We start from the raw sequence: 21,648 nt of genomic DNA, 5'->3' as shown, positions 1-21,648 counted from the left end.
ACAGTATGAAGGGACTTGAAAAACATTGGACAGGGTGTATGGAGGCTGGAATACAGAGAGCCAAATGGAGAGCAACAAAAAAGATAACATAAAGTTCTAAAATCAACGAGGCATTATTTTAACAGAAGGATTTTGTGAAACTTGTAAGAATTTAGAAAAGATTTATAACTATGTTGCCAGGATTGTAGGGTTTGAGCTAAAGGGAAAGGCTGACTCGGCTCGGGCTGTTTTTCTCTGGAGTGTCAGAGGCTGAGGGATGACCTTATAGACGTTTATAAAATCATGAGGGGCATGGATAAGATAAATAGACAAGGTCTTTTCCCAGCGTTAGGGAAATCCAGAACTGGAGGGCATAGGTTTACGGTGAGAGGGGAAAAATTTAAAAGGGACCTAAGGGGCAATAGTTTCATGCAAGGGTGGTGTGTAATGGAATGAGCTGCCAGAGAAAACAGTGGAGGCTGGTACAATTACACCATTGAAAAGGCATCTGGATGAGTATATGAATAAGAAAGGTTTATAGGGATATGGGCCAAGTGCTGGCAAATGGGACTAGATTAATTTAGGATATCTGTTGGCCTGGACAAGTTGGACTGAAGGATTTGTTTTTGTGCAGTACATCTGTATGACTCTGAGTATTGATTTGCATAGTAGGTGTACTTGCTGAGGCTGGTGTGTCATAAGGTAAGAGGTGGGGATACTTGCTGATGATTACACAGTGCGATGGAAGGTAGTCAATATTGCTGAAGGCTAATCATCTCAGCCCTAGGATGTTAGTGCCTCAGGGCAGAGTTATAGGCCCAAATAAATATCTTCAATTGGTTCATCAATAACTTTGCTTCCAACATGAAGTCAGAAATAGAAGTATTTGCTGACGATTGCGTATTGTTTTGTACTGATCATGATTCCTCAGTTACAAAAGCAGTCTGTGATTGTATGCATTAATTCCTGGATAGCACCCAGACTTGAGCAGATCCATGGAAAGGAACATATGTCCTATATAAGTGCCAAACAATGACTATCTCCAACAAGAGAGAATCTAATCATCGCGCCTTGACTTTTAATGGTATTACTTTGGTCACCACCAACACTTTGTTCAGCAACATTCCCTAGATCCCTAGCATAAGTCCGACCCTGATTTGCCTTTCCAAAATGCAAATTTCACATTTATCTAAATTAAACTCCATCTGCCAATCCTCAGTCCGTTGGCCCATCTGATCGAGGTCCCATTGTACTCTGAGAACAAGATCTTCACTATTCACTACACCACTTATTTTAGTGTCATCAGCAATCTTACTAACCATACTTCCTATGCTCACATCCAAATAATTTAGGTAAGTGATGAAAAATCAGTGGAACCAGCACCAATTCCTGCAGAACACCACTGGTCACAGGTCTCCAGTCTGAAAAACATCCCTCCATCACTACCCTACCTTTAAGCCAATTTTGTATCCAGTTGACTAGCTCCTCCAGATCCCATGTGATCTAACTTTACCAACCAGTCTACATGCGGAACCTTCTTGAACACTTTACTGAAGTCCACATAAACACGTACCAGGAGAAAGTGAGGACTGCAGATGCTGGAGATCAGAGTCGAGAGTGTGTTGCTGGAAAAGCACAGCAGGTCAGGCAGCATCCGAGGAGCAAGAGAATTGACATCTCAGGCATAAACCCTTCATTCCTGATAAACGTCAATTCTCCTGCTGCTCAGATGCCGCCTGACCTGCTGTGCTTTTTCAGCACCACATAGATGTGTACCACCCTGTCTTCATCAATCTTCTTTGTCGGCTTTTCAAAAAACTTAATCAAGTTAGTGAGACACAATTTCCCACTTCAGTCAGAGAGAAGAGGTCCTTAACAGCAGAAGTGGAATTCAAAGCATGTTGGGGTCAGGAACAAACCTGAGTGGTTTAGAGGAAAACTGAGGAAGACGTAAATTTAAGGAACCTATATTGAGAAACAAGGGAGCTAAATTCGCAGTTTGTTTAAGGGTCTCAGGAAGAGACATTAATTAAAGAAAATAGGAAGAAGCAAATGTGGAATCTTGTTGAGAAGAAGCTGAGTACAACCATGCCAACTGAACAAGAAACTTTAAATTGGGGATGGGGTGTCTTTTTACTGAGCTTTGAGTGCCTGCATAGTTGGTGTTGAGCAGCATTCCCTCTAATTTTCTACCCATGAAGGCCATGCATGGAGACAACTTCCAGAACAGGGCCTTGGAACAGCTATATGTGCTATAGCTGCACAGCCTAGAGGGAACATTGTTGTTGAGAGTAAAAGGGTTAAACTTTTATTTTTGATATTTTTAATAAGACGTTCAAATAGTTATGTATAATGTAACATCGCTAATGCTTCTTGCATCTGTACAAAATATTTATATTCTTTTGATAAAAGTATATGGGCAGCCTTTTGTAAATATATTCAGTGACTGGTCATCAATGTAAATAAATAGCAAAAATAAAACTTATGATCTATTGAGCCAGATCACATTCTGGGATATGACTGTCCATTACTACCATTAGCTGGTATAACATTATTACCATAACAGAAGCAAGACTTCATGTCTCACAACCAAAGTTACTCAGGATTAGAAATTTTATAAAACTCCAGACCACCTTGATGTGCTCAAGATAGAGAACTCAGTCTGGCATTTTGAAAATGATAAACACGATTGGACTCATAATCGACACCAGGAAACAGTGAAAGGATGAGATGATGAACCAGAGTTTCTTTTTCCAAACTCAATAGGCAATGATTGATTGAATTCTGGATTAGTGGTGCTGGAAGATCACAGCAGTTCAGGCAACATCCAAGTAGCTTCGAAATCCAAGTTTCGGGCAAAAGCCCTTCATCAGGAATAAAGGCAGTGAGCAGTTCAGGCAACATCCAAGTAGCTTCGAAATCCAAGTTTCGGGCAAAAGCCCTTCATCAGGAATAAAGGCAGTGAGCCTGAAGCGTGGAGAGATAGGCTAGAGGAGGGTGGGGGTGGGGAGAAAGTAGCATAGAGTACATTGGGGAGTGGGGGAGGGGATGAAGGTGATAGGTCAAGGAGGAGAGGGTGGAGTGGAAATGTGGAAAAGAAGATAGGCAGGTAGGACAAGTCCGGACAAGTTATGGGGACAGTTACTGAGCTGGAAGTTTAGAACTAGGGTGAGGTGGGGAAGGGGAAATGAGGAAACTGTTGAAGTCCACGTTGATGCCCTGGTGTTGAAGTGTTCCGAGGTTCTTCCTCCAGGCGTCTGGTGGTGAGGGAGCGGCGGTGAAGGAGGCCCAGGACCTCCATGTCCTCGGCAGAGTGGGAGGGGGAGTTGAAATGTTGGGCCACGGGGCGGTGTGGTTGATTGGTGCGGGTGTCCCGGAGATGTTCCCTAAAGCGCTCTGCTAGGAGGCGCCCAGTCTCCCCAATGTAGAGGAGACCGCATCGGGAGCAACGGATACAATAAATGATATCAGTGGATGTGCAAGTAAAACTTTGATGGATGTGGAAGGCTCCTTTAGGGCCTTAGATAGAGGTGAGGGAGGAGGCGTGGGCGCAGGTTTTACAGTTCCTGCGGTGGCAGGGGAAAGTGCCAGGATTAGAGGGTGGGTTGTAGGGGGGCGTGGACCTGACAAGGTAGTCGCGGAGGGAACAGTCTTTGCGGAAGGCGGAAAGGGGTGGGGAGGGAAATATATCCCTGGTAGTGGGGTCTGTTTGGAGGTGGCGGAAATGTCAGCGGATGATTTGGTTTATGCAAAGGTTGGTAGGGTGGAAGGTGAGCACCAGGGGCGTTCTGTCCTTGTTACGGTTGGAGGGGTAGGGTCTGAGGGCGGAGGTGCGGGATGTAGACGAGATGCGTTGGAGGGCATCTTTAACCACATGGGAAGGGAAATTGAGGTCTCTATTGAATGCTAATTGTCCAAGACAAGAATCTGAATTTTTTTACTAAAACTACAAGACATTCAATCAAAACCCTAAGCTTTCAATCCAATTTTGCAACCAAATTTAATCAACCCTCACAAACTGTGTTCTACAGATGATGTGTTCCCAGTAGCACATGAACCATTATGTTAGCTAGACTATTATCATTCCTTAAGCATTTCTCTCTGAATTTCCCTCCATACGTGCATGTAGTTTTGCAATTACAATAGCCAACACTGCAGATGTTTTAATCGGATTGAACTTTTCAAAATAATCATTTTTGATGGAAACATTTTTATTGTACTTTTACTTCACAGATTTTAACTGTAATACATCACACCTGGGTTCTCCAGTTGAAGATTTTGATCAGGATCTTACAGCAGCTACAAGCTTGCTTGGTATCAAATCTTTTGACAGATCGAATAGACAGTCTATCAGGTGAGGAAATCATGTAAATACTAAAGTGCACAATTACGGTACAGGAAAAGGCTTTTATGAACTTTGTCTCAACGTGTACTTCAAAAAAAATGCAAATATTTGCTCCTCCACCCATCATTGTTAATTTCACCTGAATCTTTTGTAGAAAGTTAATCATTCCATGAGCATTAGAAATTGATTACATTCTTGCAATCTGCACTAAAGATCATATTGTGTTCATACTTCTTTATGCTGTGATGTATGTTTCATTGATCATCTGTGCAGCTGTTTCAAAGGTTAGATCCAAATATTTCCCCAATGATCTATAATCCATTCGTATTAGCAAGGCAAAGTTGCATTTCATCTTTATCGCCTGGAATTAGCATTGCTTGGACAAACAACAAGGAGAAAACTTCTGTAGGATAGCAGAAATGATTTCAAGGTCCAAATATGACCTACCTGATTTTCCTTCCATTTAAATTACCAGGAAGAAAACCAGATGCACTCGTCCCCTCTTTTTTTTTACACTTTGGCCTCTGTCCTCTAACCTTAGCATGGTTGAGGCAAAACTGATTTAAGTGTTGCTGAGCTTAAATGGTCATCAGATTTATGATTGTAGTCTCTTCCCTCTATTTTATCTTCTTTTCTCTTTACCCTGGCCACCTTTCTGTTAGGCTAAATAAGAAGCAATGCCTGCAGGCTGTCCAGCTGAGATATAGCTGGTTAACTGTATTTTGTACTTTTGATATTCAAAGTTTGTGAGAAGATTTGTAGCTCGGGTGCTCGTTGTTGTGGTTCTATTCGCCGAGCTGGGAATTTGTGTTGCAGACGTTTCGTCCCCTGTCTAGGTGACATCCTCAGTGCTTGGGAGGCTCCTGTGAAGCGCTTCTGTGATGTTTCCTACGGCATTTATAGTGGCCTGTCTCTGCCGCTTCCGGTTGTCAGTTCCAGCTGTCCATTGCAGTGATCGGTATATTGGGTCCAGGTCGATGTGTTTATTGATTGAATCTGTGGACGAGCCTTTAGGAATTCCCTGCTGTTCTCGGTTTGGCTTGTCCTATAATAGTAGTGTTGTCCCAGTCAAACTCATGTTGCTTGTCATCTGCGTGTGTGGCTACTAAGGATAGCTGGTCATGTCATTTCGTGGCTAGTTGGTGTTCATGGATGCGGATCGTTAGCTGTCTTCCTGTTTGTCCTACGTAGTGTTTTGTGCAGTCCTTGCATGGGATTTTGTACATTACATTGGTTTTGCTCATGTTGGGTATCGGGTCCTTCGTTCTGGTGAGTTGTTGTCTGAGAGTGGCTGTTGGTTTGTGTGCTGTTATGAGTCCTAGTGGTCGCAGTAGTCTGGCTGTCAGTTCGGAAATGCTCTTGATGTATGGTAGTGTGGCTAGTTCTTTGGGATGTGGCATGTCCTCATTCCGTTATCTTTCCCTTAGGCATCTGTTGATGAAATTGCGCGGGTATCTGTTGTTGGCACAAAACACTACATAGGACAAACAGGAAGAAAGTTAACGATCTGCATCCATGAACACCAACTAGCCACGAAACGACAAGACCAGCTATCCTTAGTAGCCACACACGCAGATGACAAGCAACATGAATTCGACTGGGACAACACTACTGTTATAGGACAAGCCAAACAGAGAACAGCCAGGGAATTCCTGGAGGCATGGCACTCATCCACAGATTCAATCAATAAGCACATCGACCTGGACCCAATATACTGACCACTGCAACGGACAGCTGGAACTGACAACCGGAAGCGGCAGAGACAAACCACTATAAATGCCGGAGGAAACGTCACAAAAGCGCTTCACAGGAGCCTCCCAAGCACTGAGGATGTCACCTAGACAGGGGACGAAACGTCTGCAACACAAATTCCCAGCTCGGCAAACAGAACGACTTTTGATATCTGCATCATTATAGAAACCCACATAGAGGATTTGAAATCACTGGTCTGATGGTACAATACCCTGTGGAAGTAGTTTTATATTGTACCTGAAAGGAAGCTAAAGCAATATAACTAATATAAAGTTCAACCACTTGGGAACTTCCTAACATATTTTATTGTGTTACGACTTAACTGAAAAGTGTGCATCAAGAATCTTGTCTCACTGTTCCACAAGCTGTCTTAAAATGTATAAGTTTATAAAGTCCAAATAAGATCAACAAAGTGACCATTTTCCTGACAGAAAGCTATTCAGAATAAAAGTAATTCATAATGTGTTTTGTATGATAACTATTTATTATAATACAATTAACTTTAAAATAGTAGAGAAAAGAAAGGATTGATAACGTGCAACTGCATAATTTAAACAATACCTCTTCAAAAGCACCCAAATCCACATACACACTCAATCATGAATAAGACAGCTAAAAGGGTGCAAAAAAATATAGACAGGATAAATAAATCCGAAGATCCAAAGTCGAGATCACAAGGGTGAAAGTTATTTTCTCATAGGCTTTCTGTTTCGAGCAGTGATGACACACTGCTTACCATAGGTTCTTCTCCAGTATGGGTCATTCTTCAGTTCACTGGTTTATTAGGTGCACCAAATCGGCATTTTCTTGTTTAGAATGTTATCTTTTCAGCTCTCTTGGTTTTTCTGTCATTTTACCCCACATAGAATATGGATGTTTATTTTCTGCAGTCTGTGGAAATTCCTCTCTGCCCTGGTTCTTACAGCTTTTTAATACGCTGCAACTCAACCAGAGTATTGTTTAAGCAGAATTTACTGAACTCAAAAAGTTCTTTGTATTGCTCAGTTACATACCCCCAATCCATTTGCAACGGATGACTGTACAGGCATTAAACTGTACAGCTATGGGAACATTGCCACTCAGTCTTGAATTCTCCCTCATTTATTGCATCACTTGTTTTTTTTTAACTTGCTTGACTCTCCTGAAATTTCAGTTAAAGCAGTCTAACTTCCACTTCAGTTCATTGTTCCAAAGGAAAACTATGTGATCTCTTACAAATCTTTACAAAAGAACAAACTGTTTGTTCAGTTCTTTCGTAACATGAGAAGTATAAGAGCTTCAACATTGATGAGCATGCATTGCAAGCAAGTCTTTGTTTCTCTGAGGAAGGGTCACTGGACCTGAAACATTAACTCAGATTTCTCTCCACAGATGCTGCTAGATCTGCTGTGCTTTTCCAGTAATTTTTGTTTTTGTTTCTGATTCACAACATCTGCACTTCTTTCGCTTTTTATGAAATTATAGCATTGTACAATGGCCATTTTCCAATATGTAACCATTTAAAGTTTGATCACTTTTTTTTCTGTTACGTAAAAAAAGAGGAGCAGCAATAATACATTTTCTGTCATAGTTGACAGATTTAGTTTTGAAATGAAATATAAAACTTGATTTCATAATCAGGTGTTGTTTAACCTTGAAAGGTAAAAAGGACATGTGCTATTGAATATCTTTGTTCATCCATTCTGTTGTTTCTGCCCTTATAGGCAAAATGATTATGAACTTGCATTTGACAGTAGGCCCAAGATTCCTAGAACTCCAGATGTGTCTACTAGCCCACAAAAGATCAAGACTCCAACAATTGCCCCTCAGTTTTCTCAGTCCGGTCCTCAGCAGACAAGCCGTCCAGGTTCTGCAGGATCCTCTAACAGAAGCAGACAGAGTGAGTAATAAAGAGAAGGGAGGGAATTTAACATTTTTATATAGTTTCCCTGGTCTCCATCCAAAGTTTCTGCACTTCAAAATAGTAGCATTTAGGGCACCGTGATAGATCAAAATGTTCCTGGTCTAAGAAGGAGAAAAATCTATTTGTTCCTTATTCCTGAATGCTACCTGGTGATACCTATTTAAAAGGACGCATGTAAGGATGTTGGGTAAAGATATCTATCAGCTTATTTTTGAAACACAGAACATTTGAACAGTCTTATTAATCCATCTAAATTCAGATAGGCTCAATAAACATAATGCAAACACTGCCACCAGCTTCTCTCTTAATGTTTTAATTCTCTGCTTTATATTTTTTCTCATTGAGCTTTTTCCCTCTCTCTTCAGCTTCTCTATTGTTCATTTACTTTCTTTCCTACCTGATAGCAGGAGGACATTAGCGCTTGGATGTAAGTTCTAGTATCCCATTCATTTTTCATGTCATAACTAAGCACGCAAAAGCAATTTGGTAGATGGGTGCTCATGTGAAATGGCTCTGCTCATAGAATCATAGCATCCCTACAGTGTGAAAGCAGACCATTTGGTCTATCTGAAGGGCATCCTATCCAGGTCCCCCCACCCCACCCCACCCCCCACCCCCCACTACCCTATCCCTATAACCCTGCATTTCCCATGGCTAATCCACCTAGCCTGCAAACCTGTGGACACTATGGTCAATTTAGCATGGCCAATCTACCTAACCTGCACAATGTTGGATTGTGGGAGGAAATTGGAGCACCTGGAGGAAACCTACACAGATAAGGAAAATATGCAAACTCCACACAGACAGTAGTCCAAGGCTGGAATTGAACCCAGGTCTCTGGTGATGTGAGGCAGCACTGTTCCATGTGCCACCCTAAATTCCTTCTTGGAATGTGGGCATTGCTGGCTGGGCCAATATTTATTGCCACATGTAGGCCAGATCATAAAGAATGGCAGTTTCCTTCCTTTCACCGACAAATGACAGCGCCCTCTTGTCATTGTTAGATTTTTTTAAAAATATTGAATTTAAAAAGTAAGATTTGAACCTAGACCCCCAAATCATTATCTGGATCTCTGGATTAATAAGTTGAAGAGCTTATGCTTGTAACATCAACTCTCCTACTACTTGGATGCTGCCTGACCGGCTGTACTTTTCCAGCACTATAGCTTTTGTCTCTGGATTACTAGTCCATTGATAATTACCATTATGCTATTGTCTCACCATAATGCCTTAGCTTTCTGATTCTCTCAGTCTGTTCAAAAATATATGTATGTAAATATGCATTCTAATATTTTAAAATAGTATTGCATTTTGTAAGAAGTATGTGTTATGAGTTTGACAATTGTTCTGCCTTACAATTATCTGTTTTTGCTGGTATTGATTTTACTGCACTTCTGTCATTTTGCGATATGGCTTTCCGTTTAATAAATTTTTCTGTGTATCTTTGGGGATTAATTGTACACTGGAAATATGTCTGACATTTAATTGTCTTGTGGTTGTCCTTCTGCCCTCATTGGAGAGGAGGTTTCATCAGCCAGAACTGCTGGCCAATGCTGGGAATGGTAGGCAGTCCCCAAAACTGAGCAACGTGGAGCCTACAAATAAGTCCAGGGATTTGCTAGGTTCAGGCTGGAAGGACCCATTGAGTGGAAATGCACATGGAGAGTGCATGACATATCTTGATTGAAAGGGAGGAGGAATGGCCTCCATTGGCCACAGTATTCTTGATTAAAAGGCACCCCATCCAGCCCACAAAACTTTTACTAAATGACATGAGGCAGCTCTATCTAAGAGCCCCTCAATTTCCTCACAGGATCATGTGGACAGTGAGCTTGGTCCGCATTGTCTTCCTGCCAGCAACCCTGAGGGAAGGATTAAAATTATGCCCTTGATCTCATTTGGGCTGAATGTGGAGTCTAATTTGTTTTGCCTGTGAAAATATTTTTTATGAATTCTTTCATGCGATGTGGATTTCTTTGGTAAGACCATAATCTGTGGCAGATTCCTAATTGTTGGTGATGAGTGGGCGAAGCAGGTACTATGCTGCACCTGCAGAATTTATATTTAGAAGCTCCTAAATACATCATGGATTTTTTTAAAAATCAGTTTTCCATTTTTACTGTAAAGTTATTTGATGTATTACCAACTCAAAAACACAGAAACAAGCTCAACAAGCAAATAATTCCAATAATCTTTCCTGCTATTGTATCAGATACACTTTAACTGCAGACAACGTAATATCTGGTGCTACTTATTGCCATATTTTATAGTCTGTAATTTTGCACCATGAACTATTGACTTTGACAATCTGTGTCCCTTGTACCTTTTGTCCTTTTTTTTTAATAAGACATTGCTGTTTCCGGCTTATTGCTTTCATTGGCCAATCAAAGCATGGAGAAGGAAATGTAGCACGACAGAAAATGTACAATATAGTTGTAATACACATATTTCAAAAGTTTCGGTCGACTTTTACTACTTTTTCTAATGACTATACTTTGTTTTCTAGACTGGAAACTTTCTTAAAATATTTTGAACTGCAAAGAACATGTTTTGACTAGTTTGGCTATCAACTAGTTATTATTCCTCAGCAGCAGTTAACATGTTTATTTGATTGTCTCATCATATTATTCACTGGGGAAAACTATTGTTGTTCTTGCAGAATAAATTATGCACTTACAAAGTTGTGAGTGGGAATTGTGTTTAGTGAACACTGTTTTTCCTACATTTATTACTTCCCCAACTTTTGTGGCAGTTTCAGCTCAGTTCGATTGAGAGCATTCATGACCATGAGTCAAAAGATTGCAGGTTCAAGACATAAGCAGGAACCAGAGTACATGGATAGTACTTGATCTGTAGGTTTAATGAATGAGCTCAGTTGAAGATTGAGATTCCATGTGAAAAAGATTTAAGGCTTCAGCTGCATACATGACTTCAATGAGAGACCATTAAATATAGTTTGATTTAGCTTATTGAGCAAAATAATTTTCAAGTAGCAAAGAGTGAAACAAGAGACATAAAAGATAATCAGAGGGTTAGATAGGGTGGACAGGGAGAGCCTTTTTCTAAGTATGGAGACAGCAAACACGAGGGGACACAACTTTAAAGTGAGGGGAGATAGGTATAAGACAGATGTCAGAGGTAGTTTCTTTACTCAGAGAGTAGTAAGGGTATGGAATGCTTTGCCTGCAACAGTAGTAGATTCGCCAAGTTTAAGTGCATTTAAGTCATTGGACAGGCATATGGATGTACATGGAATAGTGAAAGTGGGATGGGCTTCAGATTTGTATGACAGGGCGGCGCAACATCGAGGGCCGAAGGGCCTGTACTGCGCTGTAATGTTCTACATTCTGTAAGACTCCAAAGTCATTGCAGTGTCCCATTGTGCATCTGTTCATTTACTTCATTTACTTTAGATCAAGTATTACGTAAAGGAATTTGACTGAAGATAGAAATAATGCAGTGTGAACAATCAACAATATGTACTGCAGCAACTCTACAAGGCTTCTTTGACAGCATCACTTTCATGACATTTAACCCTTTGAAGTACAAGCTCTTGGGAACATCACGCCTCAAAGTTCCTTGTAAATATTTTGCTGCTGCTTTGTTGCTGGGTCAAAATTGTGGACTTGCTACCTAATGTGTGTAGCTTCAACACATGAACTGCAGGAGATTTGGGTGGATTCAAAGACAACCAAATATATACAACAGATGGTGCCTTGCCCGCAACACACTCATCCCATAATGTTTTTATTTCAAATCCATCGGGAATTGTTAATTTATTACAGCCAGTTACAAAGTTTCCAGCCCTTTTTAACAATTGCAAATCAAGTTGCCATGATAAAGCTTGGACTCTGATTGAGATGGAAATCCCCAATATGCCTGCACCCCAAGTACAAACATTTGCTTCAAAACCAAGCACCAGAGAGGATTGGGAATTGGCAAAAGTAGCTCTGATGGAACTGGGGAGCAGATATTTGCTGTTTGCACTGACAGTTGCTTTCAGTTATGGGGTAACTGCTGGCTGCTGAATAGCCATCCTCAGCAATTGAATCTTTTAATTTGGCACAAAAATCTGGGTGAAAGTGAGGACTGCAGATGCTGGAGATTGGAGTTGAGAGTGTGCTGCTGGAAAAGCGCAGCAGGTCAAGCAGCATCTGTGGAGCAGGAGAATGGACATTTCAGGTAAAGGCCCTTCATCAGGAAAGATGACGGACTTTTGCCCAAAATGTTGATTTCCTCTCCTTGGATGCTGCCTGACCTGCTGTGCTTTTCCAGCACCCCACACTCTTCAAAAACCTGGGTGTCTATGGTGATGGTCCTCAGAACTGTCTTGCATGGTTTTATGGCCCATGACACAAGATGGCGCTGCAGTGAGGCATGGGGAGTTCATTGGAGGATCTGCACTGCCCTCAGCCAATTACTTGGCAAATTAGAAGCGATCAAGTTCAGTTAGGACTTTCTCAAGGCTTGATGTTGCACATTATTATTTTAAAAAGATGCAGAGATGAGGGGAGAAGGCATGGGGCTAGCCTGCTGGTAAATTACTGCTCTGGAGAACTGGTGCAGATACAAAAGGCCAAATGATTGTCTTCTGCTCTGTTATGAATGCTATCATTTTAGTAAAGCTTGTCTTCATTTTATTTTCATTGATTTCAAAGTTTCAAAACTGTCCTTATTCCATAAGTAATGGAAAGTCATGGCCTTCTTGTCAATATCTGTCTCACTGAGTAGTGACCTCACAAATGTCCTTTCAGTCTTACTTATTGCCACCCAACCCCCAGACCACCACTGTTTCTTGGATTTTGCGAGAAGGTCACTAACACTCTGCATTTTCTCTCTTAATTTTTATTCACTCGAAAACAAGGCCTTACCATTGGTAATTTTATTGTGAATTATAGCTTTGACATTCCACTTTGATTGAAACCTAATTAATAAGTAGCAGAGTTTTCCCCTTTCTGAGGGTTCCCCAAACCTAAACAGGTCCAAACCATTCTTTCACAATTGAGGGGATTTGCGGGAGTAGAGGTCCTGTTGCAATTGTAACGAACTTTGTGTGCTGTGAATATTGTGTGCTATTTTGGTTTCCTTAAGTAAGAAAGGATATACATGCATGCATGCCATAGAGACAATGCAACAGAGGTTCACTAGTCTGATCCCTGGGATTATGGGATTGTTTTATGATGAGAGATTGAGAAGACAGTCCATATTCGTTCATTTAGAAGAATGAGAGGTGATTGCAATAAAATACACAAGATTCTTATGGGTTTGACAGTAGAGAAAAGGAAAAATATTTCCAGATTGTGTTGTCGAGAACCAGGAGCCACGATCTCAGAGAGAGAGTTTGGCCATTTAGGAATCAAATGAACAGGAACTTCTTCACATGGTAAATCTTTGGAATTCTCTATCCCAATCTTGGACTACTGGGATGCCATTCAGTAGAAGCAGCTAAGTGCTCACACAACCAGCACATCAGATCAATTCAAAGCCAGTGGCGTTCCCACTTTTTCTGCTCCCCAGGATTTGTTTTGAGTCTTATCTCCAGTAATGTCTCAACTTTTCTTAATCTTTTTAAATCACATTTGTGTCAACTTTGAAAGATTCACATACTTGCTGTCTCAAACATTGTGTTTATTAAGCCATATTTCAACACAAGTGTTCAGCTGTTCGCATCTAAATTCAACTTGTTTGTTCCTTTTGTAGGCAGCCAGTCATACAGGAAATGACAATAGATTTTTCCTCAGGAATCACCTGCTGAATCCTTCACCAACTTCCTGTAATGATCCTCCTCATCACATACGATCCACAGTACTGGAATTATAAAATCAAGTGGAATATACTGCAGTATAGGAATTATATTGTCCATATTCAGCATGAACGTTTTATGTTATATAACTAAGTGAATTTTTTGACAATAATTTCAGAAATGTAAATAAGAGTAATTTATCCTTTTATTCTTTATTATATTTTCACAGGTAGTTTTCCAATTTTGAGAAGGTGTTAAATTCTGTTTTTGACTTTTGTTTTGTAATGTTTTTTGAGGGTTGTTTTTGCTTTACATCATATTCCTATGGTCATGAAATGAATGAAAGATTATTGCTCTGAAAGTGCAGCACTGTAATATGTTGTGCATTTGTCTGAAATAGTCACTATTTTTCATTTATATATTTATGTAAACAGTGTTTGCATTATATTTGACATGTGATATGGAAACTGTAATTTTGTCAAAAAAGAGAAATAAAATCTGGTCATTGAAAGTTTTTAAATTTTCAACCAGTTTATTGACAAAAGCAATTGTACACTTTCTCACATGTTGCCATTCCTACATATATTCAAATAATGTTTATTAATTGCAGACAGAAGAAGCTGTCTTTTGTTGCACCAATATGAAAATTCTGAAAGTCACATCAGCCATCATTGTGCTTTTTCTTAAAATAACATTTTCTTAAAATTTCTTTTAATATGGAATGTTATTTTTCTAAATGAAAATTTGAGTGGAAGTATCAAAGTTCATTTCAATTAGTACCCCAACAACTATCAGAGAGAAGGATTTGCTTCCATTAAGGTGAACTTTACTGAGATGAAAAGCTTCCAGACCTGGTTTTCTTAAAATATGTTTTAGTTTTTGGCTTGAAAACACAGGAGTTTTATAAAAAGTACTCATTTTCTGTTTGTGCTGATCCTGCCCATTGCCTTTATTTACTGGCTGCTTCGGATGCTGCCAGAACAATACCAATCATTGGCAGAGTAGGATATGCCAGATTCCCCTAGTCCATATTTTGTTGCTTGCCTTGTGTGTGGAGAGTTCCGCTTTTTAAGCATTCACGTTTCATTTGCTGTTGTCGAGGTGGAGGACACAGAGGGTGCTTTCTTCAGACCTGAAGTGTAAGGTAACAATTGAATGCCTGTCTCTGCACTAACTTGGTAGCTAGAGTAAATAACTACTTTAAATAGTAATCACAGCCTTTAAAAAGCTGAAGGGGTTGCACTGTGTTATCATAGGGACACGGCATGAAAATGACCTGGAACATTGTACAATCTTCTAGGATTCTACCTTCACAGGTTCACATCTAAATGTCATCAATGGGTAAACCGATCATGGTCATGATTGGCTGATTCTGTCCACCTGTCTAAGACTGTGGTTAACAGAAAAACTTTACCCGCCTTAGCATTAAACACCTAGGGTCATTCTGTATATAAATGGCCAGTTAAAAATTACACTCCTCTGAGCCAACTGGTAGCTCAATTATGTGTTTCATTTCTTGGCTAAGGCAGCTGAATAGGTTGATTTGTGCTATGTGAGTTTTCTCGTGAGTATTTCAAATTATTGCTTCGTGCCTCTACCCTCACTTTCCTTTGCCCTGTTCCCAGCTTAACTGAGTGAATTGGAATAAAGAGTTTCAGATCACCACTTCCTCTTTCGATCGCAGAGTTTCTATCTGTTCCAAAATTAGAGGCAGTTCTGCCCAGATTAAATTTTTGTGACTTAATACATAACTCTTCATTCTCATCATGATAGTTCACAAATGACATTTGTAACAGCTGCTTTTCTGTCCTGCAAATATTAATCCTTGCCTTTGTTCACTGGGTCAGCAAGATTCTTAGTTTGAGTCTGAGACAATAAAAGGAAACCACTTGCATATGATCTATTCTGATAAAGATGTTGTGTTTGAAATGAAAGACAAAGACTTCCTGCAGCTGTATCTAAATACTCTGTCACCATGTGGCTTTCCTACTAATGTAATTGATAGTTTAAAAAATGAGAGAGCTTGCTGACTTGGTTTGTGGTCATCCCTTTGTACTACTGATCATTTCTAACAGAGTAACTCCAATAATATACATCTCCATTTTATACATAAGCTTAATAGATTCTACTGGTGACAATTCTTGGTTAACATTTATGTGAAATTGATAAAACAATAAGGGTCAATATAGCTTCTGAAATCTATGTTTTTCTATTTAAAATGTAATGGATGTTATTAAAAGTAATGATTTATCATGTTCAGTTGCAGTTCCTGTGATAATGTAAGATAATTGTGCATGCTAATTGATTTATATTGCTTCACTCAGTGACAACTGCTAGTGCATTTCCATGGAGCTTGTACTTGTTAAATAATGCACATTCCTTCACTAATTTTGCAGATGGAACATCTCAGTTTATTAGGCAGCTGCCCCTCAACCCTTCCATACTTGCATTGCCACTCACCCAATATCCAGTAGTAAACCTCAGGATCCATGTGGAATGAAAAATTATAAATTTCTAACAATCTTAAAAAGCTCTCAATCCTAAACACTCAATACCCAAAAAAAACTCATTTCTAAAATCAATGTAATGATTTAAGATTTCCTCAAATGGTTGGTAATCTGTTATAAAATCAAAACTTTTATTCAGATTACCCATCAAAGACAGCGAATCCGTTAATAGACTATTTATGATGTTAGTCAAACTGAACTCAAAGCATTCCACTTATTTAACTGTAGCTTTTGAAACTCAGCTAATCATTCATAATGCAAGATAAAAACTGAAACAACTACAGACGCAGGGTTCTGAGGAAGAGTCACTGGACCCAAAACGTTAATTCTGCTTTCTTTCCACAGTTGCTGCCAGAGCTGCTGAGGTTTTCCAGCAATTTCTGTCTTGATTGATAATGCTAGCCCTTCAGACATTGCAACAAAGAGTTCTAGTGAAATTGCATGACCAGACATCACTTTTAATCAATGTGCATGAATCAAAACAGCAAAGTAGAGTTTCTTTTAAAACTGACAGCTATAATCTCTTTATCTTTCAAGTGTAAACAATCAGGCTGGCTTTGATCTGAGATTATCCCAGAACTTGTGTGACACAGTGGTGGCATCCCTACCTTTGAGCCAGGAAGTCTGGAGATGTGTAATAACATAGAAAGTAGGTTAGTAAAAAATACAACCAGGCTATTGGTGATGGAAAAAAACTGTTAAAAGCCAGGCTGCCACCCTCCCTCTCAAATCATTGCTTCGTGCCTCTACCCTCACTTTCCTCTGCCCTGTTCCTAGCTTAACTGTGTGAATTTGAATAAAGAGTTTCAGATCACCACTTTCTCTTTTGATCGCAGGGTTTATTGTCTGTTCCAAAATTAGGGACAGTTCTGCCTGAATTAATTTTTTGTGACTTAATAGATAACTCTTCACTCTTATCGTGATAGTTCACAAATGACATTTGTAAAAGCTCCTTTCCTCTCCTTCTCTCCTACCTCTCCCTTACTTTTGATGGTTTGTATTGCCCTTAATAGGGTTTGCACAGAAGTTAATTGGAAATCAAGGATTTACTCGTGGTAGAGGTTAATAGGTGAAAAAGAATCCCACCAGTGATTTGGTGAAAGGAAAATAAAACTGTGAAGTTGTGTATAAGAACACTTCTGGATGATTAAAAAATAAAGCAGCCAGGCTGCTGTTTCTGTGGTTGAAATAGTTATCAAAGACTCCAGCTCAAAGCAGACAAAAAGAGCAATGTTGCCTTCTGGCTATTCTTGCACAATGGCCATGTTCCAACCTCTGGACTAGAAGACACGGGTTGAAGCCCACTTGCTCCAGAGTTGTGTAATAACATCACTGAACAGGCTTCTGGAAGAAAAAACCCTTATTAACTCTCATAGTTTATAAAGACTTAAACTCTAGAAAGTGTACATTGACCCTCAATTCACCACTCCCACATTACAGTTGGAGTGAGGTCTGTTTGAACTCAGCACTAAGTTCAAAGAGCGGTGTTGTGTTCAGGTCTCCATCCTCTTTCCCCTAACTACCTAAACAATCAGAAGTGGGGCTGGACTATTTACATTTTTAAAGATCCATGGAGTCCTGACTTCATAAAAATCTGTATCTTAATGCTTGATGCAATTCTTGATGTATACATTTATAATTACCTTTTGGTTATAAAAAATATTTTTCCAACATAATGGTAAAGTTGGTTTGCAGCAAAGACTAAACAGCTTATTTGCCAGAAGTACTATTTTCCAATTCTTACAATTTTACCTACACAAAAACAGGAGCTGAAAGAGTTACATAAATAACGAGACTGAGTGCTGGAACACAGAAAGTGGAAAGGGAAAGGAAACAGTAAAGGGAAGGAGGAACAGGAAAATAAATGTAAGAAAAACATTTGAAATGAAAAATAAATCATTTTCAACTTCATGAAATATCAGGACCGTTATGAATAATGTGTACTTTTGTAACTTACTTTTACTTTTAATGTGTTGTATTCAGAAGTGTCATAAAAATGTTAGAGCCACTTCCACCAAAACAACCTGCTCTCAAATCAAAGTGCAATGAATTAGTTTTCTTTAAAATTGCTTATATATTCGTTACAGTTTTCTGTTGACAAATTTAGTTCTGTTAAATCAATAAACGTCCAGAATAGGAGTCCAGACAGGTGAATTAGTATGCAATCCTTATCTATGTATTTAAATAACAAAGAAAATTTACAGCCCAGGAACAGGCCCTTCAGCCCTCCAAGCCTGTGCCGATCCAAATCCACACTCTAAACCTATCGCCCAATTCTTAAGGATCTGTATCCCTCTGCTCCCCACCTACTCATGCATTTGTCCAGACGCATCTTAAATGAATCTACTGTGCCTGCCTCTACTATCTCTGCTGGCAACGCGTTCCAGGCACCTACCACCCTCTGTGTAAAGTACTTTTCACATGTATCCCCCTTAAACTTTTCTCCTCTCACCTTGAACGCATGACCTCTCATTATTGAATCCCTCATCCTGGGAAAAAGCTTACTTATAGACCTCAATCAGGTCCCCCTCAATCTCCTTTTTCCTAATGAAAAAAATCCTAACCTACTCAATTTCTCTTCATAGCTAGCACCTTCCATACCAGGCAACATCCTCATAAACCTTCTTTACACCCTCTCCAAAGCGTTCACATCCTTTTGATAATGTGGCGACCCGTATTCTATCTGCAGCCGAACCAAAGTCTTGCAGAATTTTAACATGACCTGCCAGCTCTTATACTCAATACCCTGTCCAATGAAGGCAAGCGTACCATGTGCCTTCTAACTAGAGGATAACTTCTAACCGTTTCAAGACTATCCACTGATTTATTGAGTTTCCTCAGGTAGGAAGAATTTTTCTCTCTCTTTACATAAAGCCACTTGGGATGATTGATGGTGGTATTCTACCTTCATGGAAAGGATGCTGCATGTTAGCAACAACACAGAGGAAGTGAATTTAAAAAGATAAAATTTGCTTTTAAAAGATGTAAGGAATTAGTAATTCAAATCGTCAAGCAACGCATTATTATAAAGAGATGGTTACTATTTGAGACCAGAAAGACTTCTTCAAAAGTTATTCTTTCAAGGGATGTGGCTATCACTGGCTCACCCAGTGTTTGTTGAGATGGGTGTTGGTGAATCCCTTTCTTCAACTGTTCCAGTGAATGCAGTGAAGATATACCCACAGTTTTGTTAGGAATGGAGTTCCAGGATTTTAACACTTGGACAGTAAGAATATCAATTCAGTTACAAGTGTTGGCTTCAAGGTCAATTAGCAGTTGATGGTGGTGGAATCCTGCTGAGATGTCCTTCCAGGTGATAGAGCTCTCAGATTCAAAGTGTTCTGTCCAAGAACAATTGATGAGTTGCTGCAGTGCATCTTGTATATGCTACCTTCTGCTGCCACCGTGGTACGGTGGTGGAGGGAGTGAGCAGTGGTGGATTGCATGTCAATCAAGAATGATGCTTTATCCTTGGTAGTGTTGAGCTTCTTGACTGTTGTTGGAGCTGCTCTCATACAGGCAAGTTGAGTATTCTATTACACCCCTGACTTGAGTCACAGAGATGTACAGCACAGAAACAGACCTTTCAGTCCAAATTGTCCATGCCGACCTGTATAAATCTCATCCCATTTGCCACCATTTGGCCTATATCCCTCTAAACCCTTCCCTATTTGTATACCCATCCAGATGCCTTTTAAATGCTGTAATTGTTTCAGCCTCCACCACTTCCTCTGGCAGCTCATTTTCACACACCATTCTTCTGGGTTCAGACGTGGTCTTGTGGCCACAGTATTTATATGGCTGGCCCAGTTTCAGTTTCTGGTTAATGGTAACCCCTGGATGTTTATAGTGTGTGTTCAGTGACAGTAAATTGAATGACAAATGCTGATGATTACATTCTCTTTTGTTCTCACTCGTGTTGCGCACATGTTACTCATCATTTGATAGCCCAAACCTGAATGTAATCCAGGTGTTGCTACATATGGACACAGACTGCTTCATTTTCTGAGGAGTCATGAATGGTTCTGAATCATCCTTGACCATCTCCACCTTACGTGGCAGGGTGGTCATTGATAAAGTAGCTAATAATAGTTGGGATTAGAACACCTTTTGCATACTGTTATGTAAGATTATAGCAATAAGCATGGATATACATGATCAAGGACATGATAGAATACTTTGGGGACACCTGAAATGTAATTTGCAAAATACTAGTGATGAATGATGTAGAATAATGTTACTCTGCTGTGTGTTTTTTTTTCTATATCACTTCCAGTATGAGGGAGAATTTTCCACTTTTTCTTATTTCAAGTGTTATTACATATTTCCCTTACAAGATTGGTTTTTAGGAGATAATAAATTCATAATTATGATTCATGGCACAAGCAGTTTTATTTTTCTTTTTTTGGAAAATAATATGATGATAGTTGTCAACCAGACAGCCAAATTTGCAACAATTTTAATTTTGAGTAAACTGTCTACCATAACTGAATTTGAATACTGCATCTTCATTCAGAGCCAGTTAGTAACTTTCAATCGGCAAACTGCTGATAGAATAGTGACATCCCTGATGTAGTGATTTTAGTGGTATCTAGTATCATATGCATTTATAATTAAAAATTCCAAATGGTAGATCGTAAAGATTTTCCTTTCTTTCTCTTAAATAACAGAGGAATTTATTGGCTAATTCTTCTTCGTTTCTTCCTTCAAAAAAGCTCTCAGGAAAATTGGTTACACCAAACCAGTTTAACAAATCCTTGCTGGTCTCCTTAATTAGCATTCAGTTGTCCATGTGACCTCTAATTCTTTCTAAATCACTTTTAAAATGTTTCCCCACCACTGGAGCTAAACTGACTGGTCTGTTTTTGCTTGATTGATCCTTTACTTTTAAAGTGCTTTATATAATTTTACTTGCATCCTTTTCTGAATAAGGGCAGTATATTTGCAGTTCTGCCAGTCCTCTAGTACCATTCTGAGTCAGGGAAGACTGAATAATTATAGCTGGTGACCCTGCAACTTCACCTCCTACTTCTTTTGGTATCTTTACACGCATCTTACCTGGTCCTGATGTGTTTAATTTCTGATAGCTTATTCATTTCCTCCCCATCATCAATTTTAAACCTTTATAGTAACTGAATTTCCTCCACTTTCACTATGGTCAGGGTTTCATGTTTTCTTCACAAAGACAGATGCAAAAATATTTTAGTACCTCTGCCATGTTCTTTGCATCTGGAACTCTTTTTAGTGTGCTTGAAAAGCATTGCCAGCCAGAATTTCAATCTGCACAAGGAAATCCTCATGGCTTTCTAAATCCTTTCTAAACCATCTCCTTAAATAAACTTATGGAAGTCAATTTCATAAGTTTAATTTCTACTCCCTTGAGTTCAGGAGGGTGAGGGATTACCTAAACAAAATCTTA

The 21,648-nt window shown here is 39.4% G+C and overlaps 2 protein-coding genes across 8 annotated transcripts in view; both read left to right on the top strand.

The window, feature by feature from the left end:
- The window catches only part of armc9 (armadillo repeat containing 9), a 157,496-nt gene extending 143,291 nt beyond the window's left edge, over positions 1–14,205 (top strand). For all 7 annotated transcript variants that reach the window (XM_072572497.1, XM_072572495.1, XM_072572496.1 and 4 more), the window contains 3 exons: positions 4,213–4,333; positions 7,780–7,955; positions 13,680–14,205. In XM_072572497.1, the coding sequence (XP_072428598.1) occupies positions 4,213–4,333; positions 7,780–7,955; positions 13,680–13,799 (417 nt within the window). In that variant the 3' untranslated portion in view covers positions 13,800–14,205. The remainder of the gene's footprint in view (positions 1–4,212; positions 4,334–7,779; positions 7,956–13,679) is intronic.
- A 122-nt stretch (positions 14,206–14,327) lies between these two features.
- The window catches only part of b3gnt7 (UDP-GlcNAc:betaGal beta-1,3-N-acetylglucosaminyltransferase 7), a 40,095-nt gene continuing 32,774 nt past the window's right edge, over positions 14,328–21,648 (top strand). The window contains exons 1-2 of the mRNA XM_072572509.1: positions 14,328–14,866; positions 17,996–18,095. The gene's annotated coding sequence lies outside the window, so the exon portion shown is untranslated. The remainder of the gene's footprint in view (positions 14,867–17,995; positions 18,096–21,648) is intronic.

Source organism: Chiloscyllium punctatum, chromosome 6 (genome assembly GCF_047496795.1).
Source record: "Chiloscyllium punctatum isolate Juve2018m chromosome 6, sChiPun1.3, whole genome shotgun sequence".
Taxonomy (NCBI): domain Eukaryota; kingdom Metazoa; phylum Chordata; class Chondrichthyes; order Orectolobiformes; family Hemiscylliidae; genus Chiloscyllium; species Chiloscyllium punctatum.
Note: the sequence above shows the minus strand (reverse complement) of the source record. Positions and strands in the feature narration are given on the sequence as shown.